This window comes from Plecotus auritus (genome assembly GCF_963455305.1).
Source record: "Plecotus auritus genome assembly, chromosome: 2".
Classification (NCBI taxonomy): Eukaryota; Metazoa; Chordata; class Mammalia; order Chiroptera; family Vespertilionidae; genus Plecotus; species Plecotus auritus.
This window is the reverse complement of record NC_137771.1, coordinates 30,064,335-30,081,610: the sequence shown is the minus strand read 5'-3', so window position 1 is coordinate 30,081,610 and position 17,276 is coordinate 30,064,335. Positions and strand designations below refer to the sequence as shown.

The following is a 17,276-nucleotide window of genomic DNA, read 5'->3' as shown; positions in this document are numbered from 1 at the left end:
TGGGTTAGGTAATTTATTACCCCTGTTTCTTGTTTTTTGCAGTAGGCTTGTAGAGCTATGAACTTCCCTCTCAAGACTGCTTTCGCTGTGTCCCATAGATTTTGTATTGTAGTGTTTTCATTGTCATTTGTTGTCATGATGTTTTTTATTTCTTCTTTGATCTCTCTGGTAACCCAGTCATGGTTTAATAGCATGCTGTTTAGTCTCCATGTGTTTGATTTCTTTGGGTTGTTTTTATTGTAGTTGATTTCCAGTTTTATGCCACTGTGGTCTGAGAAGATGCTTGATATGATTTCTACCTTCTTGAATTTGAAGAGACTTTGCCTATGTCCCAACATATGGTCTATCTTTGAAAATGACCCATGTGCACTTGAGAAGAATGTATATTCTGTGGCTTTGGGGTGAAATGTTCTGAAGATGTCAATTAATTCCATCTGGTCTAGTGAGTCATTTAGGATTGATGTTTCTTTGCTGATGTTTTGTTTAGAGGATTTGTCCAATGGTGATAGTGGTGTATTAAAGTCTCCTACTATGATTGTATTGCTGTCAATCTCTCCCTTGATATCCTCCAGGAGTTTTTTTATGTATTTGGGTGCTCCTGTATTGGGTGCATATATGTTTACCAGAGTTATTTCTTCTTGTTGGATTGCTCCCTTTAGTATTATGAAATGGCCTTCCTTATCTCTTGTTATGTCCTTCAGTTTGAGATCTAATTTGTCAGAAATAAGTATTGCTACCCCAGCTTTTTTTTCAGTTCCATTTGCCTGGAAAACCTTTTTCCATCCCTTCACCCTCAGTCTGTGTGCATCTTTTTTTCTGAGGTGGGTTTCTTGTAGACAGCAGATATATGGATCGTGTTTTCTTATCCAATCCGTTACCCTATGTCTTTTGATTGGGGCATTTAATCCATTTGCATTTAAAGTTATTATTGATAGGTACTTATTTGTCGCCATTCCTATTCTTTACCCCTGTGTTACTTCTTCGCTTCCTGTTTCTTTCTTTCTTTTTTTTTTTTTTTTTACAGCAGACCCTTTAGCATTTCTTGCATTGCTGGTTTGGTGGTAATAAATTCCCTTAGTCCTTTTTTGTCTGTGAAGCTCCTGATTTCACCTTCAATTTTGATTGACAGCCTTGCTGGGTACAGTATTCTTGGATTCAGACCCTTCCTTTGCATGACTTTGTATATTTCATTCTATTCCCTTCTGGCCTGATGAGTTTCTGTTGAGAAATCAGTTGCTAGTCTGATGGGGGTTCCTTTGTATGTAACTTTCTGTCTCTCTCTTGCTGCTTTTAAGATTCTTACTTTGTCGTTGGTGTTTGCCAATTTAATTATAATGTGCCTTGGCGTCGGTCTTTTGGGGTTCATTTTGCTTGGGACTCTGTGATCTTCTTGGATTTGTGTGGGTTTTTTCTTCCCTATATCAGGGAAATTTTCTGTCATTATTTCTTCAAAGAGGTTTTCTATTCCTTGCTCAGCTTCCTTTCCTTCTGGAACCCCTATTATGTGGATGTTGTTTTGTTTTGTGTTGTCCCAAAGTTCCCTTAGACTTTCCTCCTGCCTTTTAATTTTTTTTTCTAGAAGTTGCTCTACTTGGGTATTTTTTTCCATCTTGTCTTCTAGCTCACTGATGCGGTCCTCTGCTTCTTCTAGTCTACTCTTGATGCTTTCTATTGAGTTCTTTACAGCAGCGATGTCATTTTTCATTTCTTCTTGGTTCTTCTTCATTTCCTCTTGGTTCTTGCTCATATTGTCGAATTTGTCTTCCATTCTTTTCAGCCACCTTATGACCATTTCTCTGAATTCTTTTTCTGGAAGGTTGCTTGCCTCCATTTCGTTTACTTCCTTTTCTGGTGATGCCTGCTTTTCTTTCATATGCGGGCTGCTTCTTTGTCTCCCCATGGTCTCTCTTCTCTGGGTGTCTGGTTATGTAGTTCTCTCTCTCCTGGGTTGATTTAAAGGCACAAACTACAGCACTACCAGGTACAACTCACAAGGCACTGAACAGGAATGTATTCACAATATTAATAACCTCCAATAAAGGTGACCACCAGAGAAAGGCAAATTAGGTGATAGGAGAGAAAGAAGAAGAGGAAAAAAGAAAGAAAGAAAGACAAAAAGAAAAAAGCAGTGTGAAAATGAAATTGGGAAAAGGGAAAGTAAAGAAAAAAAAAGTAAGAGAGACAAGAAAGTGACTAAGAGAGAAAGGGGAACAGACTATATATATTGGGGATAAAACTCCAATAGAACAATCACTAATCCCAGCAAATGCCAGCAACAAGTGCCTGGGGATTAGTACAAACTACAACACCAACTAATATGGTGTGAGGCAAGGGAAAGCTGAAGCACAAAACAAACAAAAAAAAAATAAACAAAAGAAGAATAAGCAAAACAATCTCACAAAAAAGCATAAAAATTCGATATAATCTACATTCAAGCAAACAACAACAAAAGGACAGAGAGAAGGACAAGTTTATGGATAGCTCAGACAGCGAAGGGAGAGGTGTATGTGGACTTGGAGCAGGGGATTGGAGATTAGATATGTAAGTAGGGTGAAATTTTAACAAGGGGTAAACAGAAAGAATAGGGAAAATCTAAAGCAGTAAAAGGGTAAGATAAACAGGACACTGAAAAGGGGGAGGTTAGGAAGAGAGTGATGGCCTAAGGGTAGAGTTGAGATAGAGTAAAAAGATGCTAAAGGAAAGATAAAAATAGAATGTAGAACCCTAATCCCAAAATAAAATGAAGAGAAAATAAAATGACACTTTAAAAAAAAAAAAAAAGATAAAACAGCAGTAGTAATAATACGGATTGAAAATAAAAATGTAATAATTAAAAAGGTAAAATCAAGAGATGAAAAAAGAAAAAAAAAGTTTCTTGATTAAAAGATGCAAAAAATGAAAATAAAAAAATAAAAAGAAATAAAAAAATAAAAGGTAAAAATAAAATGTGAAGTAGTGAAGGTCATTCACTTCCTCTGTTTTTCTGTTTGGCACGCCTGTTTCTCAGTCCAGACAGTATTGCAGTTCCCTGCGTTCCACTGCTCTTCAGTGTTGTAAGCCAGTCCTGATTTTAAGCAGGCAGTGTGTCTTAATTTCTCGTATTCCTTTATTTTTGATTACACAAGAGTCAATTTGTGATTCAGCCCCTGGGTGGCAGTGTTTCTGGATTGACTTCCGGGTCTATCTATGGCCTCTCTAGGCAGTGTTAGAGCCTTCTTTCCCTGTGGCACTCACTACTGGTTTGTGGGAGTGGGCTGCCTCAGAGCTGACTCTCCGATGGTCACTCTCTGCTCCGATCCCCAGGTTCCAGAAAAACAACTTTCCCCTGCAGTCTCCCAGGGTGTCCCCAACTGGGTGATCCTATGTATTGGGCTTAGTAATCAGAAGCAAGAATTTCAAGAGGAAAAAGCCCAGTTGTGCGAACTCCGGGACTGCACGTAAGCTCAGGCACCCAGGGAACGCAGGGGCTGCGCGTAAGTCTGGACTGCCTGAAATTCTTAGGGTGTCCCTGCACTTCAGATCAAAATGGGTTGCTTTTTAGAGTGCCCTTCTCTTAGCAGCTCTGAGGACCCTTTTCCACAATCACAGATCACGCCAGCCCCTACAGCCACGGATTTTTCTAGGCACAGACTTCCCTGGTCCTCCAGCTCCCGCAAAACGCGCATTCCTCTCTCCCGCCGGGACCAGAGACCTCACCTTATCCCAGGCGAAATCTGACCTTTCCGTGGTGGAGTGTAGAGCTCCTCTGAATCCGTGTGTTTGCGCCAATTGGGGAGCGTTGTTCTGGGGCTCGCAGTCGTTCCTTGGGTGCCGCAGTTGTGGATTCTCAGGCTTCCGATAAGCTCCACTTTCCGGATAAAGATGGCGCAGACTCCACGTCCAAGCCCGCAGCTTCGGGAGGGGACCCAGCCGCAGTTGGTGCTGCCAGGTCAGGGGAACCCCGTTTAGCAGTCCCCCACCTCCTTCTGGAATTCAGCTGTCTCCCAACCAGCCAACAAACACTCCTTGTGCGACCCTCAGCTGTTCTTTCTTTCTGCTCCGGGACAAGGCTCGGAACACGTCTGTCTATTCCGCCGCCATTATTCCCTCGCCAATATTTGATTATTATAGCTACTTGTTTGTTTTCTTAATGTTGAATTTTAACAGTTCTTTGTATATTTTGGATAATAGTCCTTTATCAGATATGTCTTTTGCAAATATTTTCTCCCAGTGTGTGGCTTGTCTTCTCATTCTTGACATTGTCTTTTGCAGGGCAGAATTTTTTAATTTTTATGAAGTCCAGCTTATCACATTGTGTCTTTGGTTGCCAGAAGCCAGTTCCAGCATGTCAGCAGGGCTGAATCATCTGGAAATGGCTGAGGGCATTTCCCCAAACCTGAAAAGGATGCATAAATGATTGCTTGCTGCCAGGCAGCTGAGGGCATTTCAATCTACATGTTATTGCCTCCTACTGGCCAAACACCTGAACAGCCTTAGGCAGTTCCTCCAATCTGACAATGGATTCTGTATACCAAACCTGGCCTTTGATGTGTATATCTTCCTTGCTTTAGGATAATTTGTGTTAATAAAAAGCAAGGGGTCCTGAGACAAGGGTGAACTTGGTTTCTTTAGCCAAGCTCCTCTGGCCCCCCAAATGCCTTCCAAAATTATGTTTTGTCTCTGGACTCTTGATTAATTTACACACAGCGCTTCTCCAGATTTCTGAACCCTTCAAGATGCTGGATTAAGACCACCGGCATTTGGTGTTGGATCTAAAACGTTGAATACATACCCAAAGCCATCTAAATTTTCTCGTATGTTATTATCTAGGAGTTTTATAGTTCTGCGATCCATTTTTAGTTAATTTTTGTGAAGGGAGTAAGGTCTGTGTCTAAATTTTTTTTTAATGTGGGGATGTCCAGTTGTGCCAGCACCATTTGTTGCAAAGACTATCTTTGCAGTACAATGGTATTGCCTTTGTTTCTTTGTCAAAGATCAGTTGACTATATTTATGTGGGACTATTTTGGGGTTCTCTATTATGTTCTATTGACCTATTTGTCTATTCTCTCACCAATACCACACTGTCTTGATTACAGTAGTATTATAGTAAGTCTTAAAGTTGGGTAGTGTCAGTCTTCAAACTTTGTGGGTTTTTTTCAATATTGTGGCAACTATTCTGGGTCTTTTGCCACTCTACATAAACTTTAGTATCAGTTTGTTGATATTCACAAAATAACTCGCTGGGATTTTTATTGGGATTGCCTTGAGTCAATAGATCAAGTTTGGAAGAATTGACATGTTGGCAATATTGAGTCTTCCAATGTCTGAGTACAGAATATTGCTCCATTTAATTTGTTCTAGTTATATTTTAAAACATTGATGTGTGGACTAATTGTATTGTGGTAAGAGAAAATACTCCATGCGATTTTAACCCTTTGAAATTTGGGACTTGCTTTATGGTTTTGTATTGGTATTGGTTAGTTTTTGCAAATCCTCCTTGGATGCTTGGAAATTATGTGTATTCTGCAGTTTTGGGGAGGCAATGTCTATGTTTGTCTCATTAGGCATGCTTGTTATTGTCCTTTTTAAATCTTTCATATACTTTCTGAATTTTTTGGTCTGCTTTTTGAATCAGTTTCTGAGAGAATTGTGTTGAAATCTCCCAACATCATTTATTGAAAGACTTTTCCCACTGAATGGCCTTGGTACTCTTGTTCAAAATCATTTGACTATATATGTAGAGGTTTATTTCTGGGCTCTCTATTCTATTCTGTTGGAATATATGCCTATTCTTATGCTCCTACCATACTGCTTTGATTACTGTAGTTTTGAAATCAGGAATTATAAGAGCTTTGACTTTAAAAAAAATTATTATTGTTCTCACTATTCAGGGTCCCTTCAAATTCTATCTAAATTTGGTATGGATTTTTCTATTTTCACAAAAGAGATTATTAGGAGTTTGATAGGTATTATACCAACTCTGTAGACTGCTTTAGTATTGACATTTTAACAATGTTATGTCTTTTAATCCATGAACATGGGATGCCTTTTCATGAACTGGGGTCTTTTAAAAAGTTCTTTCAATAATGTTTTGTAGTCTTTAGTGTACAAGTCTTTTACCACATGGTTAATGTTTATTCCTAAATATATGTATTGATATTATTGTAAATGGATTTTTTCTTAATTTCCTCTTTGAATTATTCATTATTAAGTGTATAGAAACACAGTTGGTTTTTGTATCTTGCAATTTTTCTGAGTTTATTTATTACTTCTAACCATGGTTTTGTGGAATCTTTAGGATTTTCTACATATAAGATGATGCTGTCTGTGAACAGAGATAATTAACTTCTTCCTTCTCAGTTTGGATGCCTTTATTTCTTTTTTTGTGCCTGAATGTCGGGCTAGGACTTCCAGTACTATGTTGAATAGAGTGGCGAAGGGGGCATTGTCTTGTCCCTGATCTTAAAGGAAAAGCTTTTAGTCTTTTGTCATTGAGTATGTTAGCTGTGGGCTTTTCATGTGTATACACAGCTGCTTTTAAATGTCTTAATTTCCCTAAGGGTCTCGCCTCTGCCTCTTCTCGGGGCCTCAGATGTTCTGTTGCATCCCTTTGCCTATCATCTCCTGCCTCCAAGCACCCCTGGGCCTGCAGTTCCTCTACAGTTTTCAGGTGCCATGGCACATGCCACTGCTCACAGCAGCTTCCAAACCAGGGGTCCTCAAACTTTTTAAACAGGGGGCCAGTTCATGGTCCCTCAGACCGTTGGAGGGCCGGACTATAGTTTAAAAAATAAACTATGAACAAATTCCTATGTGCACTGCGGGCCCAGGATGAGTCGGCTGCTAAGCAGGACAGGCAGCAGCACCCGGCGGGCCAGATAAATGTCCTCCGCGGGCCACCGTAGTTTGAGGACGCCTGCTCCAAACTATGCCACTGTTCTAGCCTGAGTCAAATGAAACAGAAATCAGTCCCTTGGGCAGCCCCCAGTCATGCCTACACATTGCAAACAAATCCCATTCTTTTCCAGAAGAAGAAACTAAGAATTGGGTGACTTCCTCCTAATTGTACTGGGCTCTGAAACAGATCCGCTAGGGTGTGCAAAAACACCATGAAACTTCCTACTGCTTTTAGTTTTTCTGTTTTTATAAAAACCATCACCCAAGGATATGTTTTATTGATTTTAGAGAGAGAGGAAGGTGGGGTGGGGAGGGGGGGGGGAGAGAGAGAGAGAGAGAGAGAGAGAGAGAGAGAGAGAGAGAGAGAGAGAGAGAGAAACATTAATCAGTTGCCTCATGGGATGCCCTGACTGAGAATCAAACTTGCAACCTGGGTATGTGCTCTGCTGGGAGATTGAACCAGAAACCATTTTGGTGTACAGGATGATGCTCTAAACAACCCAGCAACCTGGCCAGGGCATAGTTCTGCTTTTTCTTAATTGGGCATTTGCTTGGTTGTTGCAGCCCCTTGACTGGTTTCTAGAGCTCCCACATCACTATAACCAGCTAATCTGTTGTGTTTTAGGTGAGAGGAGAAAGGTCTGGATTTTCTGACATTACCGTCAGAAAGCTCTTAAAGTTTTATTTTTTTTAAAACTTTCACATTTAGGTCTACAATATCCAACTTGAATTGGATTTTGTATGATTAATTGTAACCCCAATATGTTCATACTATGTGGCATTGAAAAAATAACCTCTCCATATTTCATTTTCTTTATCAGTAAGATGAGGGGCAAATAGTATCTACCTCATAGAGTTATTGTGAGACATCTGCATATATGTATATGTGTAAAAGACTCAGAAAAGTGTCTGGAAAATAGTACCATCTACTTGTCATACACATTTTAAAAAAATGTATTTTTATTGATTTCAGAAAGGAAGGGAGAGGGAGAGGGAGATAGAAACATCAATGATGAGAGAGAATCATCAATCAGCTGCCTCCTGCACTCCCCCTACTAGGGATCGAGCCTGCAACTGGGGCATGTGTCCTGACTGGGAATCTAACCATGACCTCCTGGGTTCTTAGGTTGATGCTCAACCACTGAGCCACGCTGGCTGGGCTGTCTTGTTTGTTTGTTTGTTTGTTTTAAACGTAGGTCAGAGGGGAGTTTTGATTTAATTGAATAATAAGGCTCATGTCTGGCACATCATAAATGCATAATAAATATTGACAGATTAAAGTGAATCAAATACACTTAGTGTCTACCAGGGAAAATGCAAAAAGGTACACAGGTATGATTCCAGCTCTTGGGGGCTCTTAGTATAGTTGGACAGATAATGCACCATCAGGAAGGAATTATATAACAGCACAAGAAGATCCATAGTCCAAATGTTTAGAACTCTAAGGAGGAAGGATCAGGTTTCAAAGAGAGAAATCCCTGGGATTTGGATGTGGCTACCAAGGGAGGATTTGGGGAGGAGGAATAACTTAGGTTGGAAGGACAGGACAGGTTTCAGAGAGGAGCAGAGTGGGGAGGGAGCATGTAGGATGAGCTTGGTGTCCTCCCAGAAGGATGTGTGGACTGCATAAGCAGAAGTGGGGAGGAGGTTCTGCTTGGTGATGGGGAGATGAAGGGAAGGTCCATGGGCCAAGAGCACCATTAGGAAGTCAAGATTCTGCTCTGGCAGGCTCAAAAGAGCAGAAAAGAACTCAATCTCACCACCTAGACTCCATGTTGGGCCAAGATGTGAGGTCTCTGGCTCAGGCATGCAAAGATTTGTGTGTGCTGAGTATGTGTGGCCATTATGTGGTTTCCCGTTGCTCTGGTTTGGATTTGTCCCTTTAGGAGCTTCCAGTTGTAGATGACAGAAAGTTGAGTGTGTGAGTCCTTTCTCATTTGCTTGTTTCTATTACACAGAAGGAGATAATTTTCTCCAAGCAAAGGGCTGAGTCTAGCATTCTCCAACCTTGATTGTTTCCTTGTCCCTCCATGTATAGTAGTCTCTCCTCCTTCCCCCTTATCCAGGGTTTCACTTTCCCTGGTTTCAGTTACCTGTGGTCGACCATGATAAAAAAATATTAAATGGGAACTTCCAGAAACAAACAATCCATAACTTTTTCAATTGGGTGCCATTCAGAGTAGCATGTTGAAATCTTGCTCCATCCTGCTCTGTCCCATCTGACCCCTGAATCATCCCTTTGTCCAGTGTATCTGCCTTGTATACCCTACCTGCCCTTTAATCCCTTAGTAGCCACCTGGATTATCAGATTGTCACGGTTTCACGGTGTTTGTGTTCAAGTAACCCTCATTTTACTTAATAATAGCCCCTGAAGCAATGCTGGCAATTCAAATATGCCAACAAGAAGGCATAAAGTGATTCCTTTAAGTGAAAAGGTGAGATGAGAGTTCTTGACTTAATAAAGACAGACAAAAAGTCATATGCTAAAATCTATGGTAAGAACATAAAATAGTGTAGAAGGAAAAATAAATTTGTTCTAGATTTGCTGTCACACCTCAAACTGTAACAGTTTGGGCACAGTGTATGGCGAATGCTTAGGTGAGATGGAAAGGTATTTACATGTGTGGGTGGGAGATATGAACAGATATAGACCACACTCACATCACTTTTTTACAGTATATTGTCATAATTGTTCTATTTTATTTTTAGTTATTTTTGTTAATCTCTTACTGTGCCTAATTTCTAGATTAAACTTATCATAGTATGTATGTATAGGAAAAAACATAGTACAGAGAGGGTTTGGTTTTATCTGTGGTTTCGGGCATCCACTGGAGGGTCTTGTTTTTACCCCCTCTCATGAGGGGGTCTACCACACCCTGACTCTGCTGTTTCTCCTCAAGGGCTGGCAGGGAGAGACGCGGGAAAAGGGATGATTCTCTTGTGGACTCGCCAGCTGGGTTCATTATCTGACATTTGGGGGCCTGCTTGAGGGCCAGGGAGACTAATGATGACCTGCCTCCTGAGCCTCCGCCTTGCACTCCCACCTGCCAGCCTGGGCCTGCCAGGTCCCTCAGGGCCTTCTTTCCATGTTAGAAACTGTGCTGGGTGTTGGCAAAGATCTGCCTCCTCTGGCCTCCTCGTCCACGGCAGCCTGGATGTTCCTGGCTACCCGGAGGCCGGACTGGATGGCAGTGTCTATCCAGCCTTGGGGCAGGCAGATGTGCTCGCCAGCAAAGTGGATGCGGCCCTCTGGCTGGGAGAGCAGCCGCAAATAGTCCTTAGATCGGAAGGGTGTGAACTCGGCGAAGGCACCCATGAAGAGGGGATCCAGAGACCAGTGCTTGAGCACAGAGGAGGGGCACATGTGCCGCAGCATCTCCTTGGGTATCTGGTGCACCGCCGCCAGGTCCTCCAGGACCATATCCACCACCTGGTCGTGCTTCATGGACATGAGGAAGAGGGAATCATTGCCCAGAGTGTAGGAGGCCAGCAGGACACCCTTGCCGCTGGGAAGGCTGTGGCTGGGGTAGTAGATGTAGCGCGAGGGCCCGTCGGTGATGGAGACGCCGCCCTGGATGCCATCCCGCTCCCAGAAAGGCTCTTTACAGGCCAGAACCACCTTGGTAGCACTGATGTAATGCACCGAGCGGAGTGCGTCCACCTTGCCTAGTGAGAGTGGTGGCATAAAGGTGATGAGGCTTGTGGCACTGGCTGAGGCGGAGATTATGACAAAATCCGCTGTGAGGTTGTGCAGTGCAGAGTTGGACTTGCCCACCCGGTAGGAAATGTGGACCTCAGGCCCATCCCTCACTACCGTCTCCACCCTGGAGCCCAGATGGATGGTGCCAGGCTTCAAGCTGGCACTGAGGCCTTCGGGAAGCTGGTCGAAGCCACCTGTGATCTCGCTAAAGCTGTAGAGGTGAAGAGAGAGGAGAGGGTGAGGGTGAGGGTGGGAGGCATGAGGCCAGGTTGCCCAGTCTCCAGCGGGGTTCCTGGTCTGAAAGGGGAAGAAACTAGCTTCATATACATACTTTATACATTATCTTAACCAATCTCTGGGAGGGAAGGATTAGCCTTGAATTTTATAGTTCAGAACACTGACACCCGGAGTAAAGGGAGTTTCCCACAATGACAAGCCCTGGATTCAGCCACTAAGCAATCTGCATTCCAGGAGGAATCCTACAGACCTGCGTTTGGATTCAGGCTCCAGCCCTTGGCCCCGTTGTGCGAACTTGGCTGTTGCATAATTTCGCTGGTCCTCGGAAGCCTCGCTAGCTCTGAATAATAGTACCTACCTTCTAGGTGATCATAGGATTAAATGTGATAGTGCTTGGAAAGTGCTTAGGGCAGTGCCTGGCAGATAGTAACTGCTCAGTAATCAAAGTTCCCTTTCTCTGCTCTGATTGGAGGAGGGGGAAGATTTGAATTCTGGTTTAGATCAATCTTACTCATCATTTTTGAAGAAGATGATGTCAGATTTCCCAGATTCTAGGAACGACTTAAAGAATTCAGCATCCTCATTCATCATATCACTGATCATCCTGACTACTCCTGGGTTCAGCATCCCATCTTTCAGCAGGTGAGCCTGTGGAAAGGTAGAAACGCCAGATGGAGGGCCCAGTGTGTAGGAAGGGGCTTCAGCAGGGCCTGGGTCAGGCAAGGGGTAGGCCTGGACTCCAGGGAGGTAAAGGCCTGTCAGTGGGAAGAGAGGTCCTGGTAGGCAGGGGACAACCTCCGGGAGCTACGCTGAGCACACCCACCCCTCCTTCTCTACCTTTGCCTCACTCACCTTGATGGAGTCAGAAGAGGACATCAGGTGGCTGCAGTTGAAATTTTTCAGACTTTGTTTGGTCTGCAAAAGGGCAGGAAGGGGAAGCAGCTTTAGATTAAAGCTAATTGTCCAGAAGTAGTATTCCTGGGCTCTCAGGATGTCCCTTTGAAGAGAGAGGAGACAAAAAGTTGGGAGAGGGAAGGACCCAAGGAAGGATGCTTCCAGGAGCTCCTAAATGCTTCTCTTTCTCCTAAAGTCTCCCCTTCATTTAAAGATATGTGAAGACTAAAATTTAAGGTGAAGACATTTACAGAAACCTAGCGGGATTGATTCAATACCAAGGATTCCCTTTCCTTTCATTGCCACTGATCAAGCAACTCCTGGGCCACCCAGGGACAGAGGATATGGGGTTGGGTACCAGGGTTGGGGTGGTAACCTTCTTAGGGAGTGTTAGAAGGAAGGCAGACCAATCAGGTGAGTATTGAATAAGAGTCAGGTGACTGGGTCCATCCACTAACTTGCGTGGTGACTTCAGGCCAGACCCTGTACTCTCCCAGCCCTGGGAGGGGTGAGGCAGGAGGCACGTTGGCTGTGGACTGGTGGGAGAGATTCTCAGCATTGTTGCCCTTCTCCGTGGGGTTCTTGGAGTAGCCCAGGATCTCTGGGTTGGCCTTGACCTCTCTCATGCGATAGCGTTGTCCATTGATGAGGTACCAGGTATTGTTATTGTAATGGATGAAATTGTTCAGTGTCAGGCCCAGCTTCTTGACATAGGTGTGAACTAGCCTGGAGAAAATACAGACATTAACATGACACCCATCCCAATGGCACAGCATTCCTGCTGGCTGCACAATAAGGAGCCATTTCCAGGAAAAGTAGTTTCTTTATGTGCCCAGGGAACTCAGACTAACTCCTTCTTCATCTCTACCCCTATGTCTCCTTGCTGTGGCATTAGTTCATTTCCTTCTGTTTTTGCCCCGAGGGAGGTGGGGAATAGGGAGTTCACCCATCACAGAATGAAGGCCCTTTAGGAAATATCAGTGTATAGGATTCAAATATAGGACCAGAGGCCTGTTGTTTCAGACAGTACTTGAAATCCCACTTTCCATTCCTAGGTAAGTTTGAGGCCGTATGTAAAGACTTCTAGTTTGGGCTAATTCACTTGGGTTTTGTTTTAGTTTTTGGTGGTGTTTTAAGGGAAATCTCAGGTTCCGTTTATACTTTAAAAAGAAGTCATATTTTTTTCCAGCCTCACAGTTTGATTCCCAGTCAGGCAGATCATGGGCTGGGGGTTTGGGGCTTGATCCCCAGTAGGGGGTGTGCAGGAGGCAGCTGGTTGATGTTTCTATCTCTCTATCCCTTCCTTTCTTTCTAAAATCAATAAAAACATATTTTAAAAAAGAAGTCATATTTTTGGAGGTATATGGGACACTAGCTGAGGGGTCTTTTTGTCTTGGAAGCCTCAGAATCGGGGGCCAGGGGTTGGATACAGTTTTAGGGTTAGGATTAGGGTTTGAAGTCAAGCATTTTCTTTTGTGTCAAGCATGCCCCTGATATTGAGGAGCTTTGTCACTTTCTTCTGGGAGAGGCCTTGGTGAGTCACTTAACATCTCTGATCCCAGTTTCTTTTTTTTTTTTTTTTTTTTTTTTAATATATTTTATTGATTTTTTACAGAGAGGAAGAGAGAGGGATAGAGAGTTAGAAACATCGATGAGAGAGAGACATCGATCAGCCGCCTCCTGCACGCCCCCTACTGGGGATGTGCCCGCAACCCAGGTACATGCCCTTGACCGGAATCGAACCTGGGACCCTTGAGTCCGCAGGCCGACGCTCTATCCACTGAGCCAAACCGGTTTCGGCTGATCCCAGTTTCTTGATTTGTAAGTGGGAAACATCAGAGTATCAAATTGGAATAATGAAATAATACACATAGTAAGCATTCAACAAATGGTAGCTGTTCTCATTGGATAGCTAACTCTAGTATAATTGACATGTAAGAAGCTGCCTATATTTAAAGTATACAATTTGATGAATTAATGGTAACTCTCATCATTATTTGTTTAGGATCTTCCACTTTCCCTGTGACCCTGGGCTCTGAGGATAGGGACTGGTCTCTGTCAAGTGGGAGACCAGTGCTAGTCCTGACTTGCAGGATCCGATCCGACGGGACAGTGAATCTGAACGGGCTCTAACTCAGTGGCAGCAGGACCCACACTACCTCCTCCTAATCATCCTTACTTGTCCTCCCTCCATCCCTTTCCCAGGACTTACCTGTGGGACTTTGGGATTCGCATGGGCCCCAGTTCGTGGTACCAGCCCTCCTCCTCATTCCTGATTGTGACCACTCGGCCCCCGACACGGTTGCTGGCTTCCAAGATGGAAACCTGGAGTCCCGAGAAGCTGCTGTCATTCCCAGGGCCAGGCTCTCCCTTCTCCACCCTGTACTCCTACCCCCATCCAGTCACAGGCTCTAACTGGAACCCCAGCACTAGGTTCCTGAATGTGGCAGGATAACCAAACTGTGGGGATAGGGAGCCCTCTGGAAGGGTCCTCAGTAATGGGAGTGAGGCAGAAGAGCCCCGCAGTGGCAGGGGACAGCGTGCCTCTGGGTCTTTACCTGTTAGCAAACCCCTTCCCTACTTTTGTTTCTAGGAGAACACAGGTTGCTATTAAGGTCAAGTCTCAGGGGAGTTCTGAGAAACAATAACTAAGGGCTAAGAGACCCAGTGGGTTATGTGCAATTGTTTTCTTTATCTTTTCCCACCCAAGCAAGCAAACCCAGAGGCAAATGGCTGAGGCCCCTCCAAAGCCTGCTCACCTGGTGGCCAGCGTCCTGCAGGGCCTTGGCTGCCACCAGGCCAGACATGCCAGCTCCCACCACCACCACGCGCTTGGGCAGTGGGGAGGTGTGGAGGCCCTCCTGGGCTGTGACAACAATGGACTCGTACTCAGGGTCCTGGAAGCACTTGGCCAGGTCCTCATGGTGGCCAAGGCAGCTGGAAATAGCCAACAGGAGCCCCAAGACCAGGATTCCTGGAGCAGAGAAAGGAATGGGGGCTGTCTTTCTGGGGCCCAAGTGTTTTATCCCACTTGCCCAGGGTGAGCTTGGCTGTGTGAACGAGTGGGGATGGTAAGGTCAGGCAGTGTCTGTTGAATGTGTGGTTGTAAACACAATGTTTGTGATTGTGTCTCTGGTGGGGTGATTATGTTGTGTGGGTACGAATGTACGTGCGAACCACGCTGGTGTTGTGTGATTGTAATTGTGGACTGCAAGTTCATGTGTTTGCATGTGATTGGATGTGGGAAGCCGCCCATTGTCTTCACTAGCAGAGAGGTGTGGGCAAGGAGCCCAGAAGGCTGGTGAACCTTGAGCCCTGGCAAAGGTCAGAGCTATGCACTGACTGTTTAGTCGAGACAATGGTAGCTGAAGCAACTTCCCAACCAAACAGTTACGTAAATCCTTACTGATAAGATAGTCTGTCTGTAACTGGAAATTGCCTGCCTATAGGTGTATCCCAAACTGAATAAAAGGATGGCAAGGCCTGAGCACAAGTGGAGTCCTTCTTGTGTTGGGCTCCCGCCTGGCCCCCCAATTTCCAAATTATTATTTCTTATCTTGTCTCTGTCATTTGTGTGTGGCCCTTCTCCAGAGCCCGAACTTTGAACCACATGGGACGTGGGTCTTTACAATTGGAAATCATGAATGTATACAGATTTGTATTTGACTGTAAATATGCCTGCTTCTGATGGTGAGTGTGCTTGTGTGTGGGCTTGTCTGTGATATAAGTTGCTGTGACTGTGAGTTTGTGATTGTTGCCCTGTATGATTGTGCATTGTCTGTGATTTTATGTGAGGGGATGTGTTTGTGGGACAGTATGTTACCCAAGTAAATGTGTGCATGAATCAGTATGGGAAAGTGAGATGGGATGTAGTGTGTGTGTATAAGCCTGGGTGTGTTGGGTGTGTGTTAGCCTGCATTGGGAATAGTGAGGATGGATGGTTTGTATGCATTTGCTTAAGTTTGAGAAAGAATATGGTTGCTTGTGTTCTTGTATTTAATTCTGTGTGTGCATTTGAGTGTGAGGCTGGGTGGGGGAGCCTGAAGGTGTCTGTGTCCTTTGGGAATATGTATGTGAGAGGATGGTGTGTGTGTGTGTGTGTGTGTGTGTGTGTGTGTGTGTGTGTGTGTGTTTGTGTGAGTGAGAGTGTGTGAAGTACATCTCTCTTCAGGGAAAGGGAGTGGAGGAATTGTGACCAGTTTCTCAGTGACATCACTAGTCCCGAGGGACCTTGGCAGTCTTGTCGCTCTTCCTCAGCCTCACAGTGTTTTTTTTCAAAGCCCTCCAGGTTTTCCAGCTTGCAGCCGAGATTGAAACCAGAGTTGGTATAGAACATGCAATACATCCTATTGCCTGTTCTTAAAGGGAAAAGCCGAGAGCTGGGGTAGGGGTACTTTGTGCCCCCTTGCACTAGCTCTGGGTTTTTTTGGGCAGGTGAGAATCCTTAGTCTCTTTGTACAGGCGGGACCACCAAGGTTCACAAAAGAAAAGGGATCTTCAGGGGCTGCCCTTAAGAAGAGGCAGGGCACCCAGCTGTTCCCAGTGCAGGCCCTTCCCAATGCCAAGAGAGCCTCCTGCAGGGATGACTCCTCAGAAAAGAGGGGAGGGGTACCCATGCCTCAAGCCTCCCCCTCTTTCCCTCCCCGAGGCCTACTTCAGCCCCCCTAACCCATTCTCCACCCCTGATACATTTTTCTATCTCCTTGAGCTGCCACAATTCTCTCTCAGACCCCATGCCCTTCCTCATGAATGGGCCCAGCCCCCAGACTCATCCCTATATCCATTCTCTTGACTCACTTTCAATACCTGGACCTACCCATAGTCCCTAGTCTGGTTCCTGTCGCATCTCAGTCCCCATCCTCCTTCCCCTTGCATGGCCCTATATCCAGACTGCCCTTTGGATCCATCTCAACTCCCTCAGCCCATCCCATCCCTCAATTTAGCTCTTGTCCCTGTTTCAAAATTCAATCCCTCCTTCCTCTGGTGCCTCTCTCAGACCTAGAGAAAGAACTCCACTTACCCCTCATCTTGGCCATGGACTTGAAGCTCATGATGGGCCCTGGGCGGCTCTCCCGCTTTATAAGCAGCCAGCTCCACCCTAGCGGTAGCTGGCCTCATCCCACCAGCCTGCCCCAGGGCACTATTGGCTGGGCCAAGCAGAGAAGGAAGTGTGCCCTCAAGGCCTGGGCTGTCAGGTGAGATGTCCACAGTGACTCAGTACCATCCCCGGCCTCATCGGCATCTTCGTCTGCATCCCCACTTTCTCCAGACCTGTCTTGCCTCCCAGGGAAACCACTTCTCCCAGCCCAGACCCCAGCACCGCACCCAAGTGCCAATGTGCAGGAGGAACCTCATATTTTTTCTCAGAAAAGATGTGTGGGAGGGATCATAGAGACCAAGTCCTTGCATGATTTGAAAATGCCTTCATTTTTAACTGACTTTTTTTATTCATTAAGTTTCATCTTAGTTTTTATTGATATTGACTTGACTGAGTATAGAATTCTACCATTTTCACTGGATCTTGGAAGGCTCAAACACTGTGCCCCGGCCTCTACAGGGAATTTGACC

The 17,276-nt window shown here is 44.7% G+C and overlaps 1 protein-coding gene across 1 annotated transcript; it reads right to left on the bottom strand.

Annotated features, from left to right (window-relative positions):
* Positions 1–9,947: 9,947 nt before the first annotated feature.
* Positions 9,948–16,826, bottom strand: LOC308242710 (L-amino acid oxidase-like; the record flags this gene model as incomplete). The annotated part of the gene is given in 8 exon segments (XM_080657111.1): positions 9,948–10,788; positions 11,326–11,462; positions 11,667–11,729; positions 12,233–12,434; positions 13,921–14,033; positions 14,468–14,682; positions 16,729–16,807; positions 16,809–16,826. Coding segments are annotated over 8 exon segments (1,668 nt in total).
* Between the last annotated feature and the right edge of the window lie 450 nt (positions 16,827–17,276).